We start from the raw sequence: 24,739 nt of genomic DNA, 5'->3' as shown, positions 1-24,739 counted from the left end.
TGTTCTGTTTGATTCCAATGGGTTTGTAATTTTCTAAATGTCCAAAGTCCAGGCTGTAAAAACAGGTTTATTGGAGGCTTTATTTTATAAAAACACCTGCTTCTGAACTTTCTGGAGATTTATGTTTTAGGGTCTTTCTGTAGACCTGAGTGTGTAGAAATGTGACATCTTTGTCTTTTGATTAGCCATTCACAGTTCGAGAGTGTTAGTATCTCCTCCCTGTCCTATTGCCCTATTCTCTTAATGTGGATTCCATTGAGATCATGAGTTTTGAAAATGCTTTTAGCATCCATAGCAATTAGAGAACCCTTTAGCCAGAACTATGTCTATCCACAACATAGAAACAGAGTTCCAAGAGAGAATTTCACTATGAACATTAGGTTTTGAAGAGATATTTTCTATCCTGCTAAGGCAAGATGATGTTCAAGGCACTGATATATGCTCTTAAGAAGATAATCTTATCCTCCTATGTGTGAGGAGACAAGGCAATTAAAGCACATTGTATACATTATGAAACTTGCATTTTCAAAGAATATATTAAAATATTATATAAAATAAAATGAATTGCCTCTAGGAAAGTAACAGCTAAATGCTTCATTTTGTCTCATTTGATAAAAGTTGTGCTGTGATACACTTAACTACATGCAGGTGGGAAGTGACACATGTATAAATCTGCTGTACTCTTCCCAATATTTCTTACACTTAGTATGGCCCTTGGGAAATCCCTAGAAGAAAACATTCCTATAAAGGATTCTAAACAACTGTTCTCTGTTTCTGGAGAACAGAAAAGGAAAGTGAACCTTAAACATTATGGAAGCAAGTGTAAAGTTATTCCAGATACCAACAGTTTGCTGATATCTGAGACAGTAAGACCAGTTATTTCATAAACAACACAATTAAATATTGATTGCTTGCCTAAGTGTGTATAGGTTGTCAATGAATGTGTATTACTGAACAATATGACACAGAAGTTGAAGAGCTGGCAATACTGGTTGATGGTAGATGTGAGCGAAGAACTATGTGAAAAAGGTGAAGGGGTGTCTTACCTCATTCAGGTGTGTTTGTTTAACTTCAGTTTACAATATACTCTGAAATGACTTGTTTATACCTTGTGCCACACAATGGACCGATATGATAGTCAAAACTAACATGATTTATATTGATTTTTTTTCCATAATCATACGTGTGCTCCAGAGGATCTGATGCCCTCTTTTGGTCTCTGATAGCATCAGGCACACAAGTAGTGCCCAGATAAACATGGAGGCAAAAATCTCATATACATAAATAAAATTAATTTTTTTAAAAGGTGAGGCCGGGGATTGAAATACAGGTTTTGTCTTATTGCTATACAAGTGTTTTTATATATCCTTCAAATGTTTATGAAATGAAAAGTTTAGAAGACTAAATATATTTTTAATGCTATTTCTTATATACCAGCTTTTCAAACTTTACAATTTAAAAAACTTGTAAGACTTCTTTTCTACTATATCTATTTATGTATGTGTGCACGTGCATGTGCACATGTGCATGCATTTGTGTGCACATGCCACAGTGCATATGTCAGAACAACTTTTGGAAGTAGAATACTAGTGTTAAAACTCACATTAATAATTTTTATTATAGTGTTATAATACCCTTTTTGGAAAGAATCTCCCGTAACCCAGGCTGACCTTAACTCAGTATGTAGCTCAAGTTGACCCTGAACTTCAAATCCTTTTGCCCCACCTCCCAAGTGCTGGGATTATAGATATGCACCAACATTAAAGGTTTATTTGGGGCTATATGAGTGCTAAGCAAGCACCATAACAATTAAACTATTAATAAACCCCAACCATACAATACTTTGTATATGTGTGTGATACACACACACACACACACACACACACACACACACACATATGTTCATGTGTGAAGTTGTGGGGCGTTTACCCACCAACCGCACAGCTCCCCAGAGTTTTCTTGAGTGTGAGCAGCAGGAAATATTAGAAGGATTTATTGCAGAGAATCTTGCAGAGATAAACAGAAAATAAAGGATAGCCTCGAGATGGACTGGGACCTTTTCCAACGGGCTTAGACTTTCTCTGCCCCAGGGTTTTTATAGAGACACCAAGGAGTGGAGCAAAAGACCTCCTCCCCCAGCACAGCCAAGTGCAGACCATCTCAGACACCTGCACTCAGGCCCATGGTCTAATCATCCTCTATGTGGACCTGCTGGGTCCCAAGGAACCCAAGAACAGGCTCCCACAGGTCCCCCCTTCTTAATATATATAAAAAAATAACTAACTATTAATGGCTTACAGCAATCTCCATAGCTGTTACACCTCCCAGTATGGGAGTAGAGGATGATAAAGATGGCATTTCTCTTTTGAATTAGGTCCAAGGTGACTACAGCAGTCTTAGCTGCCTCAAGCCCTTTCTAAACCAAAAACTCTTAAGGCTACTACAAACTTAAAGAATCCCTTAGCTTCATCATTACCATTAACAGGTTAACATAAACATTGCTATACATAGTCACAATTCTCTCAATCTTACAACTCAAAGCAAACTCTTAACAGGACCATTTGAATTAGAATATATGGTGCTATATATAGTTAACAATTTTCTCCGTCTTACAACTTTAACTCAATCATTTGAATTTTCTTGCTAACAGAACACAGAAAAAACTTTGATGTATTCACATCAAACTTAAATGTTTCCTTAACTCCACAAAACCAGGGTGCATTAATATCAATAGGTTAAATATAATTTCTGCAAACATACATTCAACCTTAATTCACTCATAACTCCTCCTTTTCTTTATAATTTTTTAAACAAAATCTCAAACCTAGTTAGAAAAAAACCCAAACTTATACAATTCCTACAATCCCATATTGAAAAGCAATATTCTCAATCTAATCATTAATATTTTGAAAACTTTTAGCAAAACATCCAAAAGCAGTTTAGTAAAACTCTTTATACTTTAAAAGTAGCCTCTTAGGATACCCCATTTGCATTTCTTACTTACAAAACATGACATTAATCCACTCAAACAATTTTTTAAATTAAGTAGACTAAGGAATATTAACGCTCCCTTCTCTTATAATTTTTTAAGCAAGATCTCAAGCCTAGTTAGAAAACCCAAACTTTTCTGTTTAAACAGTTCCATTTGTAACACAAAACCAGTTCCATAAGTAATTCCATTTTTACATAAACAGTACCACAACAATTGCATTTTAAACACAGAACAGTTCATGAATCACCAGCATATATGCATACATAAAACTGCATCTTGAGTCAAGGTAGAAACAATAAATTTCTTCATTTAAACATTCCATTTTTAACCTAATTCCAGAAAACAGTTCCTAGGTCATTGCTATAAGTAAACTCAAAATTATCCCATTGCTATGAAATCTCTATTGTTTATTTCATTTCTTAAGTCCCAAAATTCAAATGATAAATTCTGGTACTAGGCTTCCAAATATGAAGAAATTCATAACAAAAGTCTTTTTGTAGTTTTATCTTATTTTAAGTTCAAAAAGTTCAAACAAGAAATAAATTCTGGTATCAGGCTTTCACTTCCAAATATGAAGAGACGTTCTACAACCAAAAGTTTTTGCAGTTAACAATTTTAGTTCAAACAAGCGTCTCTGCAACTTTTATTCTCAAGCCAGAGACCTTTTTAGTTATAGTAATATTTTAAACTGCACCATTTTTGCCATTAGCTCAGGTTTTTCTGTGCTGCGTTGATTTTCCACAGATCTCAGCTGCAGATGCCTTGTTGTGCTGGTTCTGGGGTCCGCCATTCTTAGCTTCTTAGCGGCTTCTGGAGCTTTTGAAACCATTCAGACTGCCTGCTTTGCCGTCTGCTAGGACACTAACATCTGTATCTCAGATTCTTTTACCATATACATTAAGCATAGACTCACACCCAGTATTTACAGTTTTTCACAAACTCACATAAAACATGTACTTAAGCATAAAGTTACACAACATTTACACATTTTTACAAACTCACATATAACATTAACATCTACTTATTTATACTCTTTAAGGAAACTATAGAACTACTTTAGCAAATATATTTTTATTACTTCTTATATACTTATATTCATTCCATCTTACTCTTATTTAAACTTACATTTATAACTAGCATCTTTACTTCTTATAAGCTTATTATTACATGTCTTAGGACTACCTTAGATACTTCCTGCAAGCTTATATTCTTTTTTTTTTTTTTTTTTTTTTTTTTTGGTTTTTCGAGACAGGGTTTCTCTGTGTAGCTTTGCGCCTTTCCTGGAGCTCACTTGGTAGCCCAGGCTGGCCTCGAACTCACAGAGATCCGCCTGCCTCTGCCTCCCAAGTGCTGGGATTAAAGGCGTGCGCCACCAACGCCCGGCTACGCAAGCTTATATTCTTAAAGGAACTCTATAGACCTATTTTACAAACTTATATAGGGCTACCATTAGCATATATTTAACTTAGCAAACACCTAAAGATTTCTTAATACAGAGATGTAAAAGACAGACTTTCTACAAACTCACATATCTTATTTTCATCTTTTTCTACTTCTTACTCTTAATTATCATCACTATCTCTATTAGAAAGATTCTCTTAACTAGACAGGAAGTACGTACATCATTTCTAAAGTTTAGAGTTTATAGTCAGCTTTGTTATAAAGCACTGGGATTTAGTGAGTGTTGTTGTTATAGAGTTGTGATAGTTGTTTCTAGGGGACTGTAACCTTCTCAGGACGAAGCTACACTCCAAAGTTGCCAGTTCTCTCAGCCGTTCGGGAACTGGCAGAGATGCACTGTCAGCGGTAAACGATCTTTAACTAGAGGCTGTCCCTTCACCCAAATTCATAATAGCTCCCCTAAGTGCTTCAATTCAGACAAACGTTTCTATTACAGCAGTACTCTGGGTTTGCTCTACCGAAAAACTTCACTTCACGCTGAGGGTGAAATTACCGTATTTAGCTGCTGTAAAGCTCTTCGCCAAGTACTGCACAGCTATTAGGTGATATAAAGTATTTTTCTAAAGGAGCTAGTAAAACCAAAAGCAGCCCAGCTCCGAACTCTTATTTCCTCACTGTTTGCATTAACCAGTGACAAAACCTCAGAAACACTAATCGAGCCACTTTCATTCTGGTTCCTTTATAGGAACGTCATTGGAGCTGACTTTTCTTAGTTCCACGCTCCTTACAAACACTCCAGTAACCACCAAGCTTCATTCTCCTCTTGTGAAAAAACACAAACATGTCCTTGACCCCTTATTAAAACAGAATCAGGACCCTTCCATAATCTCAAGCAGGGATCTTTCCATTTCACTTGAGCAAAAGTCGCTTGGGTGCCACTGTGCCAAAATCTATCTGCAGCAGACTGTTCATAGACATTCACATTCAAAAAGTTCAGAACAAAAAGAGCATAATTTAATGCATTATGTGGTGATTAAGGGTAAATTTCTTCCTTTTTTATTTTTATTTTTGAAGTTGTATTTTAAGACTGCTATGAGCCCTTTCCACAATACCTTGTCCCGGAGGACTATAAGGAATACCTGTTTTATGTACGATTTCCCATTGGGTACAAAATTGTTGAAATGCCTTACTACACTATCCAGAACCATTATCAGTTTTAATAACTTTTGGTAAACCCATATACAAAAAAACACTTCAAGCAGTGCATAATTACATGTTTTGTAGGTTCCCCAGATTGTGCACTGTCCATTAAAAATCTTGAATAAGTGTCAATGGTCACATGTACATATTTTAATTTGCCAAATTCTGCAATATGCATAACATCTATTTGCCATAGATGATTGGGAAGAAGACCTCGAGGGTTTCTTTTTTACCAGACTTGTTTACAAATTCTTGCCTGGGAGGTTTGAACAAGTTTTTTGCTTTTGCAACAGGAGATTTGAACAAGCATTTTACATTTTCAACTATGGGACATTGGGAGGTTTCTGGTCTCACCTCAGCTGGCTTTAACAGGTAGGTGTCTCTCCTTCATTTGACACTGGCCTGGGATCAGAACCACACCTGCCTCATTAGCCAGCATTGAGGCTGGCATTTCTGATAGCAACTTTCCTAGGGGTTTGTGTTTGTCTCAGCCAGTCAGTGAAAAAACAAGATCATGTACAACAGCTTTTCCATAGCTCTTTCAGAGAGATTTTCTCCCACTGATTTTATTCTCATTTTGCTTGTTCCTCCCCCCCCCCCAAATGCAGAGCTTCAGGTATCTGTTTGCAGCTCTGTACCTCTGCTAGCTGCCTTTGGAAGTAGGGGCTTTTTTTCTCCCCCTGAATCTGCCTCAAATTCTAGCAGCTTTTAATGGGTCATGCATTTTCTGGCGAGGAATCTGTCCCTTCTGTTTCTTCAGAGTCTTTCTCCCAGACAGTTCCCAGTTTGGTCTCAGTTTATCCCCTCTACGCCAGAAACAGTTTCCGACACTACTGTGGGGGCTTTCCCTGCTACTGAAGGTAGGAGCTTTTTTTCCATTTGTTTTCGGGGTCTGTGTGGTTTGCATACAGACTGAAAATCTAACAAGGGAGGTTTTTGCTATTTCTAAACTCCCATTAAGACGGGTGTTTTACCTCATCAGGCCTTCACCTGGCCCAGTCCCATAGTGGGTTGGGTTTGTTTGGGTGCTCAAGGACAGAGCTTATGGCAGAGGCAATCACCCCTCAGGGCTACACCCCCTCATCTCAGGGAGGCAGTTGAAACAAAGCTTTTCTCAAAGAAGTGCTTTCTCTGACAGAAAAGAAAGCTTTACTCCTGGAGAGTTCTGTCCTGCCCTGGCTGGGCTCTTTCCCCAGACAGCGTTCTGACTCAGCAGCACAACTGCTTCAGACACAGTTCAGCTTTACTGTTTTCCCAGAAAGGTCCTTTCTCTGATAGGAAAGCTTTTCTCAGATTTCTTTGTGCAGCTGTGGACCTATCAACCCGGGACTTGTAGGAAAGCAGACAACTGTGCCGTTCCCACCGGCTTTAGCTTTGTTTGTTCATTAGCAATCTTCCCCTGGGTCCTGCACCTTCCTGCCTCAGCTCTGTGCTCCAGGAAGTTTGCAACTGCAGGAACCCTAGTATCCCCAAAATGCACTCCAACTCAGAGACGCTGGCCAGTCGCCTCTGGGTTTTTGGTCAGAAGAGAGGATACAATGCTTCAGGGGATCTTTGCCTTAGGAAGATTAGGAGCACCTTTTCAAAGATGCTCACTCAGAAACAAAACCCTTGATACCTCAGCTAGGCTGTAACTGAAAAGCTTGGCTTTTTTGCTTTTTTCAGGTAAAGTTTCCTGCCCTTTTGGGCTCTCTGTAGCTCTTCACCCACACTCTCCCAAGCGTTTCCCTCAGGGGACTCTGACCCACTGTCTTTTACTAGCTTGAAGAGCCTGAGCTTAGAAGAGGTTTTTAGGAACTTGTCCCTGCCTCCTGCATTGCAGGGAGGATTTTTAAAGCTTGAAAGAAAACTTGGAGAGGTTTTGCCATCTTAAGAGGTTTGTTGTTTTCCCTTTGAGCTAATCACAGGTGGTCCCCATACTAATATCTTCAGGTGATTCTAATTTTTGTCCTTCTGAGAAAGTTAAAGGCTTTAGTTTTTAAGTTTAAGAGAGCTTTTGAGAAAGATTAAAGCTTTTTAGAGAGATGTTTTCCCCGCAAATTTTCCAAGAAAAGCTTTATAGTTTAAGAGAAAGATTCCCCCCCCCCCAGGAGAAAGACCAACTTTTCCCAAAACTTCTGAACTTTAAACTTTTTGGCTTTTTACACCCGCATTTTTGCCTCAGGGAGAAAAGAACTTTCTCCTGATGCTTGGACTTAGCATTTCAGCTGTCCCCAGGACAAAAGCTTCCATAGGAAACTTTTTCTTCTCCATAAGCTCAAAGAAGAGCCTTTTTCCTATCTGTAAAGCCCAAAGAAAGATTTTTTTCCCCAGTTTGCATTCATAGCCCCCAAAGTTAGAAAATTGAAATTCTGTCTAGTTGCCTTACTTATTTTTCCCTACACGATCTTACACTTCTAAGTTTTTCCTACACTATATTACTACCCTATACCTTATACTTATTTTTCACAGATAGAAATTGAGAAAGGGATAGAAGATAGAAAATTTTGACAGAAGAGAATTTCGCTGCAGCATCGGACATCCTTCCAGTCCATTTTCCTTTTCTCTAGAGGATAAAACCCCTGCCTCTCAATAATATATATATATTTTCCATAACACTGGCATGCCTTTCCACTGGCAGGGCTGACTCAGCACTTTCACCAAAAACTCTGTAATAAAACTATTATTTTCCTTTATCTTTAGTCCCTATTACTTTGTCTTTAGTCCCTATTACTTTGTCTTTAGTCCCCCCTTTTTTTAGTCCCCCTTTTTTCTTTAGTCCCTTTTTTTCTTTTTTCTTTAGTCCCTGTTCATGGCGCCATTCTGTGGGGCATTTACCCACCAACCCCACAGCTCCCCAGAGTTTTCTTGAGTGCGAGCAGCAGGAAATATTAGATAGAAAAGATTTATTGTGGAGAATCTTGTGGAGATAAACAGAAAATAAAGGATAGCCTCGAGAGGGCCTGGAACCTATTCCAACGGGGCTCCAACTGTCTCTGCCCCAGGGTTTTTATAGAGAGGCCAAGGGGTGGAGCAAAAGACCTCCTCCCCCAGCACAGCCAAGTGCAGACCATCTCAGACACCTGGACTCAGGCCCATGGTCCTAATCATCCTCTATGTGGACCTGCTGGGTAAAGCCACGAGGAACCTGAGAACGGGCTCCCACATGAAGTAATGCATATATATGTGTGCATACATGTGAAAAAATCAGAAAAACGTTGTCTTTCTTCAAGGGCTATCCACATTGCTTTCTGAGACAGGATCTCTCACTGGATTAGAGCTTACCAAGCAGACTAAGCTTGCTGGGAGATATGGCCCAGGCTTTTACCTATCCCACTTCCTTAGTACTGGGATTACAAGTTTATATCACTATGCCTGGCTTTTATTTGTCTGGGCTCTGTGTATTAAATTCAGGTCCTCATGCTTGAAAGGCAAGCAGTTACTGAACTGTCTTTTTTTTTTTTTTTTTTTGAAGATTTATTTATTTATTTATTATTTTTACACTGTTCTGCCTGCATGTGTCCCTGCAGGCCAGAAGAGGGCGCCAGATCTCATTACAGGTGGTTATGAGCCACCATGTGGTTGCTGGAAATTGAACTCATGTCCTCTGGAAGAACAGTCAGTGCTCTTAACCACTGAGCCATCTCTCCAGCCCCCTGAACTGTCTTCTTGTCCTATACTTTTTCCAGTTTGAAGAAAATTTTTTTTTCTTTTTATTTGTTTAGTTTTTTGTCATACAACATATTTTGATCATATTTTCTCCTCCTCCAACTCCTCCCACGTCCTTTATATTCTTTCTCTCTTAAAAATCACACACACACACAAACAGAAAAACAAAGACACAAAACAGAAAACAGAAAAACAGAAAAAAACCAAAACGAAGAAAATAACCAAAAAGATTTTTTTTTTTTTTTTTTTTTTTTTTGGTTTTTTGAGACAGGGTTTCTCTGTGTAGCTTTGCGCCTTTTCCTGGAACTCACTTGGTAGCCCAGGCTGGCCTGGAACTCACAGAGATCCGCCTGCCTCTGCTTCCCGAGTGCTGGGATTAAAGGCGTGCGCCACCACAGCCCGGCTCCAAAAAGATTTTTTAAAATGCCAAAACAAAACAAAAAGGCACACAAAATAATCATGGAGTTCATTTTGTGTTGACCAACATTATTCTTGGGCATGGGGATTGCCCTAGAATGTAATTGATACACCTATTGGCACTCCATTGGACAAAACTTATTTTCCCTTTGCCAGTGAGTAACAATTGCAAATAGCTTCTTGGTTAGGGGTTGGATACTGTCTCCACTTTTTCTCAGTACTGGGACTTCATCTGGCTTGAAACTGTGTAGGTCTTTTGTGTGCTGCTACAATATCCATAGGTTCATATCTTCATCAGTTCTGTTGTATTTAGAAGACATTATTTCCTTGGAGTCATCTATTACCTCTGGTTCTTACAATTTTTTCACCTTCTATTCTCCATAGATTCCTGAGCCTTGAGGGGAGGGATTTGATGGACATCACATTTAGGACTAAGTGCTCCAAAATCTCTAACTCTCTGCACATTGTCCAGTTGTGGATCTCTTTGTTAATTAGCATCTACTACAAGAAACTTCTATGATGAAGGTTGATGGAGGCACTGATATCTGAGGATTTTGTTTGTTGTCCTGAGGGTTTTTTTTTTTATTTTCAGTTATATTTCAATTTGGGCTTTCTTTGGTGATTCTATTTCTTTATTAAATTCTACTTTTGTGTCTTAAGTTGTTTTAATTATTCCATTCAACTGATTGTGTTTTCATGGTCCTAATTAAGGCATTTGTTCATATCTCCTTTAAGGTCCTTGAACATATTCACAATTGATATTTTGAAGTTCTTCTCTAGTGCTTGTATTAAATTGCTTTTCTTAGGGCCTATTGCAATAGGGTTATTGGCTTCTGGAGGAGGTGTATTGTTTTTTTTTTCCCCCTCTGGGATCTAGGCACCGGGAGTTATGATGTTTTAAGTGTTTCTTGACATAGATATCTGGTCTTATCTTTGTTGGATAGGTGTTCCAATCTTTGGTTACCCTCTCTGGATTCTAGTTAAATATGTTGGTTGTGGGGGTCCCTGGTACAAAGTGTTTTCCGGGTTGGTGGTAACACAAAGGAATGGAGATGGGTTGAATCCCATCCTAGTGTGGTCACTGGGGGTCCCTAGTAGAAAGTGTTTCTGTAGGCAGCACAAAGGAATGGAGATGTGCTAGAAGGAAGGGCTGAAATGCATCCCTTTCTTGTTGGGCTTCTGTGAAGACAGATGCGTAAGCTACTGCTTTGTCTTCTATAAGACTTTTAAGTTTTTAAATCATACAGTGAAATTTCTTTCTCGGTTTGCAGTTCTCTTAGTTTGGGTATATGGAGATAGATGAATTTAGATAGATAGATAGATAGATAGATAGATAGATAGATAGATAGATAGATAGATAGATAGAATTGTGTGAACTTTACCACAATCAGGATACTGAACATGGCCATCAACCCCAAATACTCACTCATTCTGTCTCTTTATACTCTTTATACCATACTGCCACTCCTAACTCTTGGTAGTAACTTATCTATTCTTCATAACTATCATTTTAGCTTGTCAAGAATGTTGCATAGAGAGAATCATATAATATTTTTGAGTCTGGCCTAATTTACTCAGACTATTATCTGAAATTCATCCAAATTGATACATTTGTCACTACTCCTTTCTGTTCTATTGCTGAGTAGCATTCCCTTGTATGGGTATTCCACATTTTGTTTACCCATTCACCCACTGAGGGACACTTGGACTCTTTCAAATCTGGGGACAAGTAGAATAGTTATAAACATTTTGTAGTATTTAATAAACAATTTACTGTAGTTATATAAATTATATAAATTACACAAATAAATAAATAGATGTTTAAAAAGCAGAATCATACAATATTAATTCTTTTGTATCTGTCTTTCATTTAGCATAGTGGTTTTTAAATATATATACATATATAGTATGTGAATAATATTTAATAAGAGCATACTATATTTTATTTTTCCACTTATTTGTTGACGGACATGTGTGTTGTTGCCACTTTTGGGCTGTTGTGAATAATGATGCTGTAAATATCAGATACAAGAATATATTTGAGCACTTGCTTTCTCAAATCTTTTGAGTATTTGTCTACAGGTGAAATTGTTGAACCATATACATACATTTTATGTTGACATTTTAAGGAAACACCAAACTTGTCTTCCACAATGGCTGTGCCATTTTACATTCCTACCAGCAAAACACAAGGATTTCAAATTTCTCCACATCTTAACATTTTATTCTCCCTATTTTTGTAATAGTTATCCTAATCAATATGAAGTGGAAGGTCATTGTGGTTTTCATTTGTCTTTTCCAAATGAATAATGACATTAAATATCTTTAATGTGCTTGTTTACCATTTTGTTATCTTCTTTGGAAAAATTACTATAATATGTTGTCTATTTTTAATTAGGTTGTTTTTGTTATTGAGTTTCAGGTGTTTATTCTATGTTATGAACATTAACCCTTATCCGATGCATAATTTATAGCTGTTTTCCCAGTTCTCTGAGTTGTCCTTTCACTCTATCATCTTTTCCCTAAAATTTGGGATCTTCTACAGGCTTTTATGTAGATAGAATTTTTCTTTTCTTAAGGTTCAGTGTCTAGATACAAAGCTAGAGTCAAAAGAGATGGCACAATTGGTTTCTAGTGGGAAGAACTAAAAAGTGATGCTACAGGGCCTAAAGAGATGTCTCAGTGGTTAAGAGCACTTGTTCTTACAGGGAACCTCGGTTCAGCTCCCAGCAACCATGTTGTAGCTCACAACCATCTGAAATTCCAGTTCTAGGGAATTTGGTGCCCTCTTCTGAACTCCATGGGCACCCAGCATGCATGTATCACATATATAAATGTAGAAAAAACACTCATACAAATAACAATAAATAAAAATTAAAAGAAATGCTGTTATATATTCTACAATGTACAGTACATCCCCTAAGGGGGAAAAAACCCAAAACTGTCCAGCCTAAAATGTAAAGAAACTACTATTCAGGTATGCATAACTAAGCTTTAGGTCAGTGCTTCTCAACCTTCGTAATGCTGCAAACCTTCATGTTGTGGTGACCCCCAACAATAAAATTATTTTGTTGCTACTTCATAACTGTAGTTTTGGAAACAATAGCTGTCTTAGAGTCCAAGAATGTCTACTGGTCTCATTATTATCCTGTGGTAGTGATATATGGATCCCACACTCTTCACCTATAAAATCCTTCTCCTCAATATACACATTATTTCATCAAATGTATATTTAACTTTGTAAAATACTTTATAAAGTGCGTTTGTATCTTTATAAGACACTTTCTAAAGCATACTTTATAAGATATTGGCTTAGTGACTGCAGCATTTTCCCTCCTGCTAATAAAGTATGAGAGTATCAGTGTTTCTCCATTCTTGTCTACATGATTTGAATTATCAATTTTTTAAAAATGTAGACATTTTAATAGGTGTACAGTGATATCTCAGTGTGGCTTTAATATTTATTTTTGCAAAAAAATTAGCAGCCATTATTTATACAAAACATTGTTTCATTATGACATTTTCATCCTTAATTAATCCTTAATTGATTATCAACAACAGTGTTGTTGATAATCAATTTCTACCATGTTATGCACCTAGGGACAGTTGCAATTCTCTACCTCTCAAGGGTACTTTACTTTTACTGTACACTGAGGTAGGACAAGCACAGGAACAGTTACCTGGTGAAGTCTTTCCAACTCACACTAAAAATGATTTGTTTATATTTAAGATTCTCTGGCATCTTATCAGTGGTTAGTAAAAATAAATCTATTCAGTTTTCCCATTTCCTTGGAAAGGAACATAAGTCAAAGGTCACTTTCGGCCTTATTGCTCTGGGTAAGACATCAAACGTCATGTTGGAAAAGTTGAACATGAACATTCTTGTCTCATTCCCAATTTTAGAGGAAAACCTTCAGTTTTTTTCCGATTTAGTGTATTGCTGGCTGTGTGTTTGTTCACTGAAAGACATTCAGATAGATAAATATCACATGTTTTCTGTCATATGTGCAATATAAAGGAAAACAAAAGCAAAAAAATAAAAGTGGGACAATACTAGGCATTATTATATACTAAAGATTATATATATATATATAATGTATTATATGGGGTTTTTTTTTTTTTTTTCAAGACAGGGTTTCTCTGTGTAGCCTTGGCTATCCTGGAACTTTCTCTGTAGACCAGGCTAGCCCCAAACTCACTGAGATCCACCTTCCTCTGCCTCCTGAGTGCTAAGATTAAAGGAGTATTATACCGCTCAGCTATATGTATTAGTTATTAAAGATAGGCATCTTATACCAGAAAATTATATAAGGAGAGATGGAAAAAAGAGGACAGATGAAAAAGATTTGGGTTAGGCAGTTGTCCACTATATTCAGGGTCTTGGGCCTTTAAACTGCACAGCTCCTTCGGTGTCTTACCAGGCCCGGGGCAATTATACTTCCTGCCTTGTTGCCCAGCATGGAAGGCTCTGCAATATGAGCCACCCACCATGCCAGATCTGCCAGCTCATCTATCCAAGCCATAGTGTGAGTGGAAAGAAAGCTAGTTTCTAAATATTATGTTGAGAAAAAGTGTTATTAATGTGTATTGACTGTACAAAGGAGTTTTATTATGACATTTCTACATATGCATATAATATACTTTGATCATATTCACTCCTCTATTACTCTTTGTTGTCTGCTCTTTCCTCTGTCTTTTGACACAATACTAAAAACAAGGTGAGCAAACAGATGTGAGAATTCCCAGCAATTTCTCTGCCCTCTCTTTTCCAGGTCTGGTTGACACTCAGACTTTTATGACTGGTTCTGGAAGTTGGAAGATGATAGTTATCTAGGCTATTTCAGCAGCCCAAGAGTTCCTAGATCCTAATATTAGATGTTGTCGATCGAAACTAGCCAGTAAGATCCCCTTCAGTAAACTCCAGAGCTTACAAATCTCACTCACATATGCAAAGCTTTGTGTTAACCCTTTTAAAAAAGGTGTGTTTGTTTGTGTGTGTGTGTGTGTGTGTGTGTGTGTGTGTGTGTGTGTGTGTGTGTGTATCTGTTTGGGGAGGGGTATGTGCTCATGATTGTAGGTCTTCTTGGAGACCAAAGGTATCAGATACATAATTTGATTTTTCTCTCTAGAAGAGCAGTATATGCTTTTAACTTTTAAGCTATCTCTCCAGCACTATATGTTAGTCTTCTGACCATTTGCTTTTATTGTTGTTTGGCTGCTTTATTTTTTTGGTGTTGGTGTTTTGTTTTGTTTTAAGACAAGGTCTCACCAGGTAGCTCTGACTAGTCTGGAACACTCTATGTAGACCAGGCTGGCCTCAAATTCACAGAGATTCACCTGTCTTTGCCTCCCTAGTGCTGGGATTAAAGATGTGTGCTTCCATTCTTTTCTTTGATCATTAATTTTTAAATATGAGTGACAACCAGTAATTTCACCTGACATTCTGGGAAAGCTATGGCATGAAAGACAGGGGTCCAAACAGATGGGAGGGAATAAAAACTGGCTATGTTGCTGGTTGTTTTTTTACTCTTTACTCTTTTGGGCTTTTTGGGGGGCAGCACCAGCCAGCTCCCAAATAAATCACACATTAAAAAATTCTTTTTTTTATGAATGCCTGGCCTTAGCCTGGTTTGTTTTTTTTCTAGCCAGTTTTTCTTTTCTTTTCCTTTCTTTCATTTTTCTTTATTAAGAAATTTTCTACTCACTCCACATACTATCCACAACCCCCCACCTCCCTCTTCCCACTCTCCAGCCCTCTTTCCCAAGCCACCCCGCAACCCCACATCCCCCAAATCGAGGTCTCCCATGGGGAGTCAGCAGAGTGGCACACTGAGCCCAGGCAGGTCCAAGCCCCTCACCACTGCACCAAGACTGTGCAAGGTGTCACACCACAGGCACCGGATTCCCAGAAGCCTGTTCATAGACCAGGTATGGATCCCGATCCCCCTGCCTGGGTGCCCCCCAAACAGTTCGAGCCAAACAACCATCTTCCGTATCCAGAGGGACTAGTCCAGTCCAATGGAGGCTCCACAGCCACCAGTCCACAGTTCATGGGCTTCCACTAGTGTTAGCCAGTTTTTCTTAACTCAAATTGTCTCATCTATCTTTTGCCTCTGGTATTTTATCTTTCTCTATTCTATATACCTTTCTTTACTTCTTACTCTGTGTCTGGTTGTGTGGCTGGGTGGCTGGCCTCCGGCATCCTCCCTCCTTCTCTCACTCTTGACCCTCAATCCTCCATCCTTTCCTCCCAGATTTCTCCTCCTATTTATTCTCTCTGCCTGCCAGCCCCACCTATCCTTTCTCCTGCCTCGCTATTGGCCATTCAGCTCTTTTTAGACCATTAGGTGTTTTAAACAGGCACAGTTAACACAGCTTCACAGAGTTAAACAAATGCAACATAAAAGAATGCAACACATCTTTGCATCATTAAACAATTGTTTCACAGCATAAACAAATGTCATACATCTTCACCTAATATTCTAAAACAGTGCTAGAAGGAGAAACCTTTTTAAAGTTGTGTTATTACCAATACTCTGTGAGATGAGCTATTAAAATAATAAGCCATAATATCTATTATGTTAATTATGAACATTAACAGATTAGAAGTTCCTGCCAGGCGGATATGAATTTAGATCCCCAGAATCCACATTAAAAAATCTGGACATGGCAACAAGTGCCCCTAACCCCTTACTGTATTATGTATGAAATGCCAACTTGTTTGTGTTTGAAGACAGGATTTCTCTGTGTGACAGCACTGGCTGTCCTGGAACTCACTCTGTAGTCCAGGCTGGCCTTGAACTCACAGAGATCCACCTGCCTCTCTAGAACCGGGATTAAAGGCATGCACCACCATTGTCCAGCTGAAATGTCAAATCTTACTCAAATGTGCAGGCCTCAGATCACCCTCTTATGATCGATCCGGCAGCAGCTGCTTGGATGAAGCACAAACTAGCTTTCTTTCCCAAATGCACCCTAGCTATTCGTTATTGATCTCAGTCTTATGATGTTGGTTCTTAGGAAGAATACAGAACAGTCAATTCTGTGAGTAGTAGTGCTCTTACTTGGAGAAAGAAATTCAGCCTGGATTATTTGGCCCTGGACTTCAATTCAGCATCACCAGCCCCTGTGCAGCAGGTAGGAACAATTCCCAGGTGATTTCACTTTTGCTTAGATTTTTCTTTTTTTAATTAAATATTTTCATTTATTTTACATACCAATCGCAGTTTCTCCTACCCTTCCCATTCCCTCCCCCATCTCCCCTCATCCCCCCCATATCCACTCCTCCTCTGTTCAGAAAGGGGCAAGCATGGCATACTAAGTTGAGACAGGACCGAGCTTCTCCCACTGCATCAAGGCTGGGTGAGGCATCCCAGTGTGGGGAATAGGTTCCAAAATGCCAGCTCATGTGCTGAGCACAGGTCCTGATTGCACTGCTAGAGATTTTTCTAATGATAAAACCATGTGTAGTATCCTAGATCTTGGAAGTACAAACACATATAATCAAAATGCTAAAATTAACCTTAATCCTGACACCTAGAAAGCATGAAATCCAGTATGTTTCTTTTAGGGTATTTTCTCTGGGTGCCTGTGTATAGATATGTGTAAGTTTCATGCTCTTAAAATTTGGGGCCCTAAAAGTTATAGAAAAAAAACCCTAAGCAGAGCTTAGGGTCAGGCACACACAGGCTATTGAGGCATAGGAAGGGTTTGTTTAGGGAACAAGTACTAGACTTGTCTCTCTAGTTTTTAAGGAATGGTAAAAGGAGCTCTAAGTTAAAGTGGATCTCAGTGAATTACCTTGAATGTAGTTTCTATTCCATTGGGTAATATTCTCCTCTCTACAGTAGGGATCAGAAATAATGCCACCTACATCAAGGACTGTGAGGACTGAGTGATTAATAGCTATTGATATTAATAGCTAGTGATATTAGCTATTAACTGATATCACTGACTTGACAGCCTCATGATGATGGTATGTGAGCAAGGGATGGCCATGATCTACACTAAGAATGTATTGTTTGGTGGGTAAAAAGCAGCCCATTGAACAGAATGTATAGAATGATTCTATTTGTGTGTCTCTTTACATTCCCAAACACTGCTCTGGCATTGAAGAAAAGCCAATGAGATGAGTGAGAGAAACAAATACAGAAGGCCCATTTATCAGTTTGAGTAAGCTATCACACTCAAAGCAGAAAATTTCAGGTGCTTACAGCAACAAAGGAACATTTAGCTACCGCTACTGAAAAAGACTATTGTAGGCCAGGGCCTTTGTGTTACAGACAGTCTTCAATCCAGGGCTCTTGGCAGAACATAAAAAGAGAGACAACTGAATTCCAGAATGCTTCTACTTAGTGCAGGATACATCACTTCCACTTGCATCCTATTGATCTAAGCAAATCAAATAACTAAAGAGATGCTTGCAAACATAATACACATATAGTATCAAGTTTCTATAGGAAGAAGAGGAAGCAAATGTAATCTGCCAAAGAACATTTAAATTAAGATGAAATTAAAACCTTTTTGTTCTCCCCCTTCAGAAACTTCTTCTTTCAGAAGAGCAGAGAGTAGACTATGTCCAAGTGGATGAGCAGAAGACACAAGCTCTCCAGAGCACCAAGCAGGAGTGGACTGATGAGAGGCAATCCAAAGCGTGAGAGGTGTGGGCTTGGGCAAAGTGTGCAACAGGGAAGCTTGGGAATATGTTTGCATTTTTTCCAATAAAAAATACACCAGTGGTCAGTGTAGGGCAAAACCAAGAGTAAATATGTGGTTTAGGAAGTCTTAGCAAAAACCTTTAGAAAAGAGGGTATGCATTGAGTTCAGGGAGTCAAGTTCCCAATGCCAGAGCCTGTGGCAGAGGTTCATTTTTCCAACCCCAGGGATGTTTGCCATTGATTCCACAGCCAGAGAGAAAGAGAATGCTAGAGCTACAGATGGAGATGTAAAAAAAAAAAAAGTCATTCATTCAGGCAGAGTAGGAACAACAACAACGATGACAAATGATTACAAAAATGTTTTTCCAAATACCCTGTTAAAGTTTTGTCAAATGGAGTATTTGGAGCAAAAGTTGGAACCAGTATTGATACCAACAGGATGACATAATTTGCCTTCAGTATCTGAAATTCTGTCCTATCCCTTACATTTAGATCATCTAATAAACTATCCTAGCAAAGGAGACTTGGAGATGGTCTTGTCACAATCTCTGAAGACATAGTTGAGGAGATCAAGTCTAGCAATGGTAGCAGGTGCATCTAAAGTCCTTACATCAAAGATTTCATCAGGTCAGTCATTTCTAGTCCCAAGACAGTACAATTGCAGCAATGGGTAGTGGGTATGTCTAGACATTAAGGAATGGCAAAAGTTGAAGTGTAACTCCTCAGTAAAGGCTCCATGATGAGCATATTAGATGACACTAGTAGCACTGAAGACATGCCTTCAATTTCCTATTCTGTTGCTGTTACCCTTTGCACAGCATGCTTTTGTATATATCACCTCCTATTTTCTAAAAGACTTCAGAAGCAAGACATAGCAGAGCCTATTGCTCTCACTTTCAAGAAAAGAAAACCAAGAAGCAGAAGAGTAAACTTATTGCCCAAGATCACATACAGAATTGGGACACAATGTCAGGCTTACAGTTGCCCAGACTGTTAATTGCAGTGTTATTCTTCTGCCTTTTATTACTGCTGAGAAGTCTGATGAACTCTAACAACTGAGTCAGTTTGGTGACCTGTAGGAAATACCTGCAGACATAAGATGAGCTATCACCTCACCTTTTCATGGCGATCTGCATAGATGTTTTTGGTATTTGAAAGGGAAACATTTCCAGTGAGGGGCTCTGTGTGATGCTACATTACCTCCTGGTGGCCAGTCTGAAATCCATTCTTGATCACATAGGCTCCTATGCAAGCCACATTTTTCTTTGCTTTGTGAACTGATGGATGCTGACAGAGAATTTTTTTTTAGCATATCAGGGAAGACATACATTGTTGCCAGATTCTCTATGAAGGACTGAAGCTTTTAAGTGATAAAAATGACCAGAAAAAACATTTATTCACTTATTTTACATCACAACTGCAGTTTCAAATTTAACAAACAGTTCTACTCTTTGGTTTCCTGCCTGTTTTTCTCCTCTACTTGAGAAATGACTAGGTCCTGAGACTGAAAATTCGGCTGATTTTTTTATGGTTCTGGAGGCTGAGGAACCCAAAACAAAGGTCTCAGTTGGGAATGGAGTGTTAGTTAATTTCCTTTCTGATCTTTCAGAGCACCTACAGATAGAAGATAAAACTAAATTGGCAAATTAACAGATCTGCCACTTCAACCTGGCTATTGTTTCTTATATATGAAGATGGATCAAATAGGAAGCCACCTCAATGAGGGTCAGTGTAGCCAGAGAAGTTGTAGGCTTTGTCATCAGGTATCAACATTTCACACTGCCTCAAATGAAAATAAATGACAAAATATTTTTTTCATATCATACAAGAAATCACTTTGATTTTCAAAACAGAATGTTGTGGATACATCTTTTTTTTTAATGTGGAAAATAGGGAAATTGTCAAGTACTTTAAACAAGGTCAAGGACCTTGGTATACTTGGACCTCATATCCAGCCCCAAACCACAACACACAGGCCAGAGCCTTTGAGGAGCTTCCTTCTTTTCCTTGTAACTGATAAACAATCACATAAAACCCAAGCAAGAATCCGGGGCTCCAGACTGTCAATGCCTATAGACAGGAGCAGAGCTTCCTCAGGTATGAGGTACTTATGTTTAGATCCTTAATTACCTGGAAAAAGCTAGTGCAGAAAATTATAACCCCCAGGGTCAAGGGCCACACAGGATGAAGATAGAAGTTACAGCTGAAGTTGCCAGCAGGGAATGTCACTCAATATACAAATTTATCTTACCTACAAAACATTTCTAAGAATGTATTTTAAGTATTAGTATATAAGTAATACAACCCTTTTAGATATATTAAAAACAAGAGTGCCCTAAGTATGCACTCTTTTACAAGGTAAAAGATGACATAATTTCCAGGATGTATACAGTTATGCCCTGCTTTGATAAAACTGCTGAAGGATAGCTGCATAAGAGCACAGTGGAACAAAGCACAAGGAATTTGTAAGCTGGAAACAGCAGATGCTCCTAAGAAAGCTACCACTGAGACAAAGTGATGACATCTAAATCTTGTTTTTTGTGGAGACAGCATATATATATATATATATATATATATATATAATATATATATATATATATGAAAAGGGCTGTGTTTCTAACCCAGGACTTGTTATTTCCTACAGGAATGATAGCAGAGGCCATTTTGAGTCAAATGCATATGACTTAGCTATACACTTAGCAGTGGACACCTTCTTGAGAACTCTAGGAACCAATTTAATAGGACAGTGCTGTTATTAATTTCAGTCTGTTTTTTGTAGCTCCTTTCAATTTTATTCCCAGTGCAGGATGGGGAACAGGAGGCCTTCAGCCTGCAAGTTGGGAAAGCTGCAAACCCAGGACCAGTGAGGAGTTAAGCTTTTCTTAGGAAAGAAGGAGGTCTGAGGTATACACAGCCTGCCTATAATGGCACAAAATAACCTAACTGTAGTTGCTTCACTATAGATCTGGAATCAGTTGAATCATCATGAAGAAGCCCCACAAACATTCCTCTTCTTAATGATCTCCTTAGTCCCCCCTGTTCATATCATCATCTCTGTACCCACAATGACACTGATTTCTCAATTTTATTTCACTTTTACTATTTCATTTCTGGCATTAATAAAAGTTTTATAAGGAGGAATTGTGACTGCAGTTTTTTCTTATTAATTTTAATTGAAGGCACTAGATGTAAATAAGGAACATGTTTGGAAAGCTGGATATTCGAGTAAAGCCTTCATTATAGTGTTCAAGTATGACAAAATTAACTGTACTCAGGTGCAACGATGCACCCATGTTACTTGAGTGCAAATAATTGAGTAGATGACTGTCAAACAATGCTTCTACTCAGCCAAATCTTGGCATCTCTTTTTCTTCATCAAAAACTAAATTCACAGCTGTGAAGAGGGTTCAATAGGTAAAACTGCTTGTTTTGCAAGTGTGTGGAACTGAGTTGGAATCCTCAGAACATATGTAAAGTTGGGCACAGCAGCATGTGTCCATAATCCCAGGGAGGGAAGATGGGAGGCAGGTATTGGGTCTGGGATCATGCAATAATGGGTCCAGACACCAAAGTCTATTAAACCAGAAGCAAACTTCATTCGAGAAGAAACCAAAGAAAAAAAAATCACATCAGGACACAAAAGCTTATCAGCTAGTTGAGACCACAGCCAGTGTTCGGGATTCTAGGGCTGTGGCAGTTGGAGGGGGGGGTATGAGCCTCTTTTTATAGTCAAGGGAAAGCATTAGGCATGGACAAAGGAATTTTTACAATTTTTAAGTTAAACTTTTAGACACAAATTGCTTTTAGGTTTTTACAGTTTTCCATTAACAAGGTTTTAGGGGGTTTCAGCTAAACAATATTTATATATCCCTGCAGCCCTTCCTGACTCAGTTAATTGATGTTTGTCCAAAACTACAACTTTTCCTGATACAGCTGGGTTCCCATAGTGAGGGGAATATGAAACAATGCAAGGCAGGTTGTCACGTAGAAATCATTAAAAGTTAACTTTGGTTTTGGTAGTGAGTGGTAGGGGGGTATCGAAAATAGCTAACCTATAGCTAGAGTTTTCCTGCCTTGCCCACAGTCAGGACAAATCTTTGTCACCCACCAGTCCCACAGTCGCTCAGACCCAGCCAAGTAAACACAGACTTATATTGCTTACAAACTGTATGGCCATGGCAGGCTTCTTACTAACTGTTCTTATAGCTTAAATTAATCCATTTCCACAAATCTATGCCCTGCCACGTGGCTCGTAGCTTACTGGCATCTTCACATGCTGCTTGTCATGGTGGCAGCTGGCAGTCTCTCCCTCCGCCTTCCTGTTCTCTCAATTCTCCTCTCTGTTAGTCCCACCAATACTTCCTGCCTAGCCACTGGCCAATCAGTGTTTTATTTATTGACCAATCAGAGCACATACAGACCATCCCACAGCACTAACCCCAGGTTTACAGAGGGCAATATTTAATAAAAAAGTAACCTTTGAGTTGTTGACAGAGCTGCCCATTGTAAAATGCAGAAGGGCCCAGTTAAAAGTTAATCCCTTTTTTGCTGGCCAGGCTGATGGCTGTCAGCTTCCGTCTCTTAAGCTTATTCCTATATTTCTATCTTATTCCTATATTCCTATCTTATTCCTATATTCCTGGACACATCACAGGGACAGGAGAATCCCCATGCTCACACATAGAAATCATATACATATACACAGAACAAAGAAAATTAAAAATATTTTGAAAAGCACCCTATATTCATTTATGACATAGGGGGTGCTGGAGAGCCACTGGGGTAGAATGGCTTTCCCAATGCAGGGAGCCCCATTGTGGGATGAATATTCAGATAAACAAAAAATGGGGCTTTCCCAATTCTGCCTCCACACAAAAATCCCTATTCAGGTGGATGGCAATGGGAAAAGAGTGATCAACTTTACATGTTCCTTCTTTGTCCAACCTAGTTTGCCTCTACTCCCCACTGTCTCTATTTCCACTAATTTTAACCTGTGTTTGTCAATGTGTGAAACAACACAACCAGTATTTATGTTAAATTTTCTAATTGTTTCAATGTTTGCCCTTATATTTCAAAATATTTCAAATATTTTGTTCTAAAATGTGAAATTTTTGGTTCATTTCCATACTCTTTGGTGAGAGAAGTCAGAATAATGGTTTGACTGTATTAGAGAAATTATTTTTAAAAATATTTTATTTGTATTATTTTTATTTGTGTGTATGTACGTGCTGTGGTGTTGTGGAACCAGAAGAGGGGTCCCAGATTCCTTGGAGCTAAAGTTATAGGCGGTTGTGAGCCACACAATATGTGTGCTGGGAACTGAACTCAAGTTTCTTGAAAGAGCAGTAAAAACTCAAAGTACTGAGCCATTTCTCCATGTCCTGTAGAAACTATTATTGATTGGAAGGGGGAATAAAGAACTTTCTGGAATGAAGGAAATATTCTGGTTCTCAGTATGAGTGGTGGTTACATGGATGTGTATACACACACAAAACTAATCAGTCTATGGATTTGATATTTGTCATTTGTTGCATATAAAGTATACCATAACAAAACAGTTACCATGGAGGAGGGAAGAAAGACTTTTGGGGCATTAGCAAGTTCCTGTAAGATACACAACTCTAAAACAACTAGAAGATAAGGAAACATCTATTACCTTGGATGTAGAAGATATTAAGCAGCAAGGCATTAAAAATGTTCATTTCTATTGACAGTGCTATTCAACAAATTTTAGTGACTGCCTACTATGTGACAGGCACTCTTGAAGACACTACAGATACATTACAAGTGAACTAAAGCTCTCTTTCATGAAGGAACTTACATTGTAGTAGGTTATAGTGGGCACTAATAGGGCTTCATCAAATTTCCAGGATCCTTTTTCTGTTTGGTGTGCTACTATCAGCTTCGATGTGCTCCTGATTCTGAGATCCAGAATTTTGGGGACTCTTGTTTTTCTTATTCTGCTTCTCCCAATTTATAGGACCCAATTTTAATAATTCCCTTCTTGAGAAATAGCCACAGAAATGTTTCCTGTCCTGCTTACTTTTCTAGAATCTAGCCACTCTGCATTGAATGGTGGAGACTGTGTGCCTTCTAGAACCTGGGTAGAATTAGACAGTCACTATCTTGGCTACTGGCAAACCCTAGAGGGGATACTGACTTCTAAAGTAGGATCATATAAGGCAATACAGCTCCCTATAGCTTCTCTTTTTCCTTTGCTTTTCCTCTCCTGCACCGTCCTTTGTGTGTTTGATGCAAAATTGGGATTTTAACACAGAAAAAAGTCCTAAGGTTACCGGGATCTTGCTTTAGCCTGCTCTTGGCTCTCTGGTCTTTGTCAAAAGAATTAAAACAAAGGGCTGGAGAGATGATTTGGTGGTTAAGAGCACTTGCTGCTCTTGAAAAGGACATAGGATTGGTTTCT

General features: G+C 38.5%; 1 protein-coding gene across 3 annotated transcripts in view; it reads left to right on the top strand.

Annotated features, from left to right (window-relative positions):
• Positions 1-22,432, top strand: part of Gab3 (GRB2 associated binding protein 3) — a 110,151-nt gene extending 87,719 nt beyond the window's left edge. Inside the window, exons 9-11 of one of the 3 annotated variants that reach the window (XM_037199369.1) lie at positions 16,679-16,795; positions 18,199-18,318; positions 21,122-22,432. In XM_037199369.1, the coding sequence (XP_037055264.1) occupies positions 16,679-16,795; positions 18,199-18,315 (234 nt within the window). In that variant the 3' untranslated portion in view covers positions 18,316-18,318; positions 21,122-22,432. Of the gene's footprint in view, positions 1-16,678; positions 16,796-18,198 lie in introns of all 3 variants that reach the window. The other 2 variants (XM_028888575.2, XM_028888576.2) reach the window with 2 other exon arrangements.
• Positions 22,433-24,739: the final 2,307 nt, after the last annotated feature.

Source organism: Peromyscus leucopus, chromosome X, assembly GCF_004664715.2.
Source record: "Peromyscus leucopus breed LL Stock chromosome X, UCI_PerLeu_2.1, whole genome shotgun sequence".
NCBI lineage: Eukaryota > Metazoa > Chordata > Mammalia > Rodentia > Cricetidae > Peromyscus > Peromyscus leucopus.
Note: the sequence above shows the minus strand (reverse complement) of the source record. Positions and strands in the feature narration are given on the sequence as shown.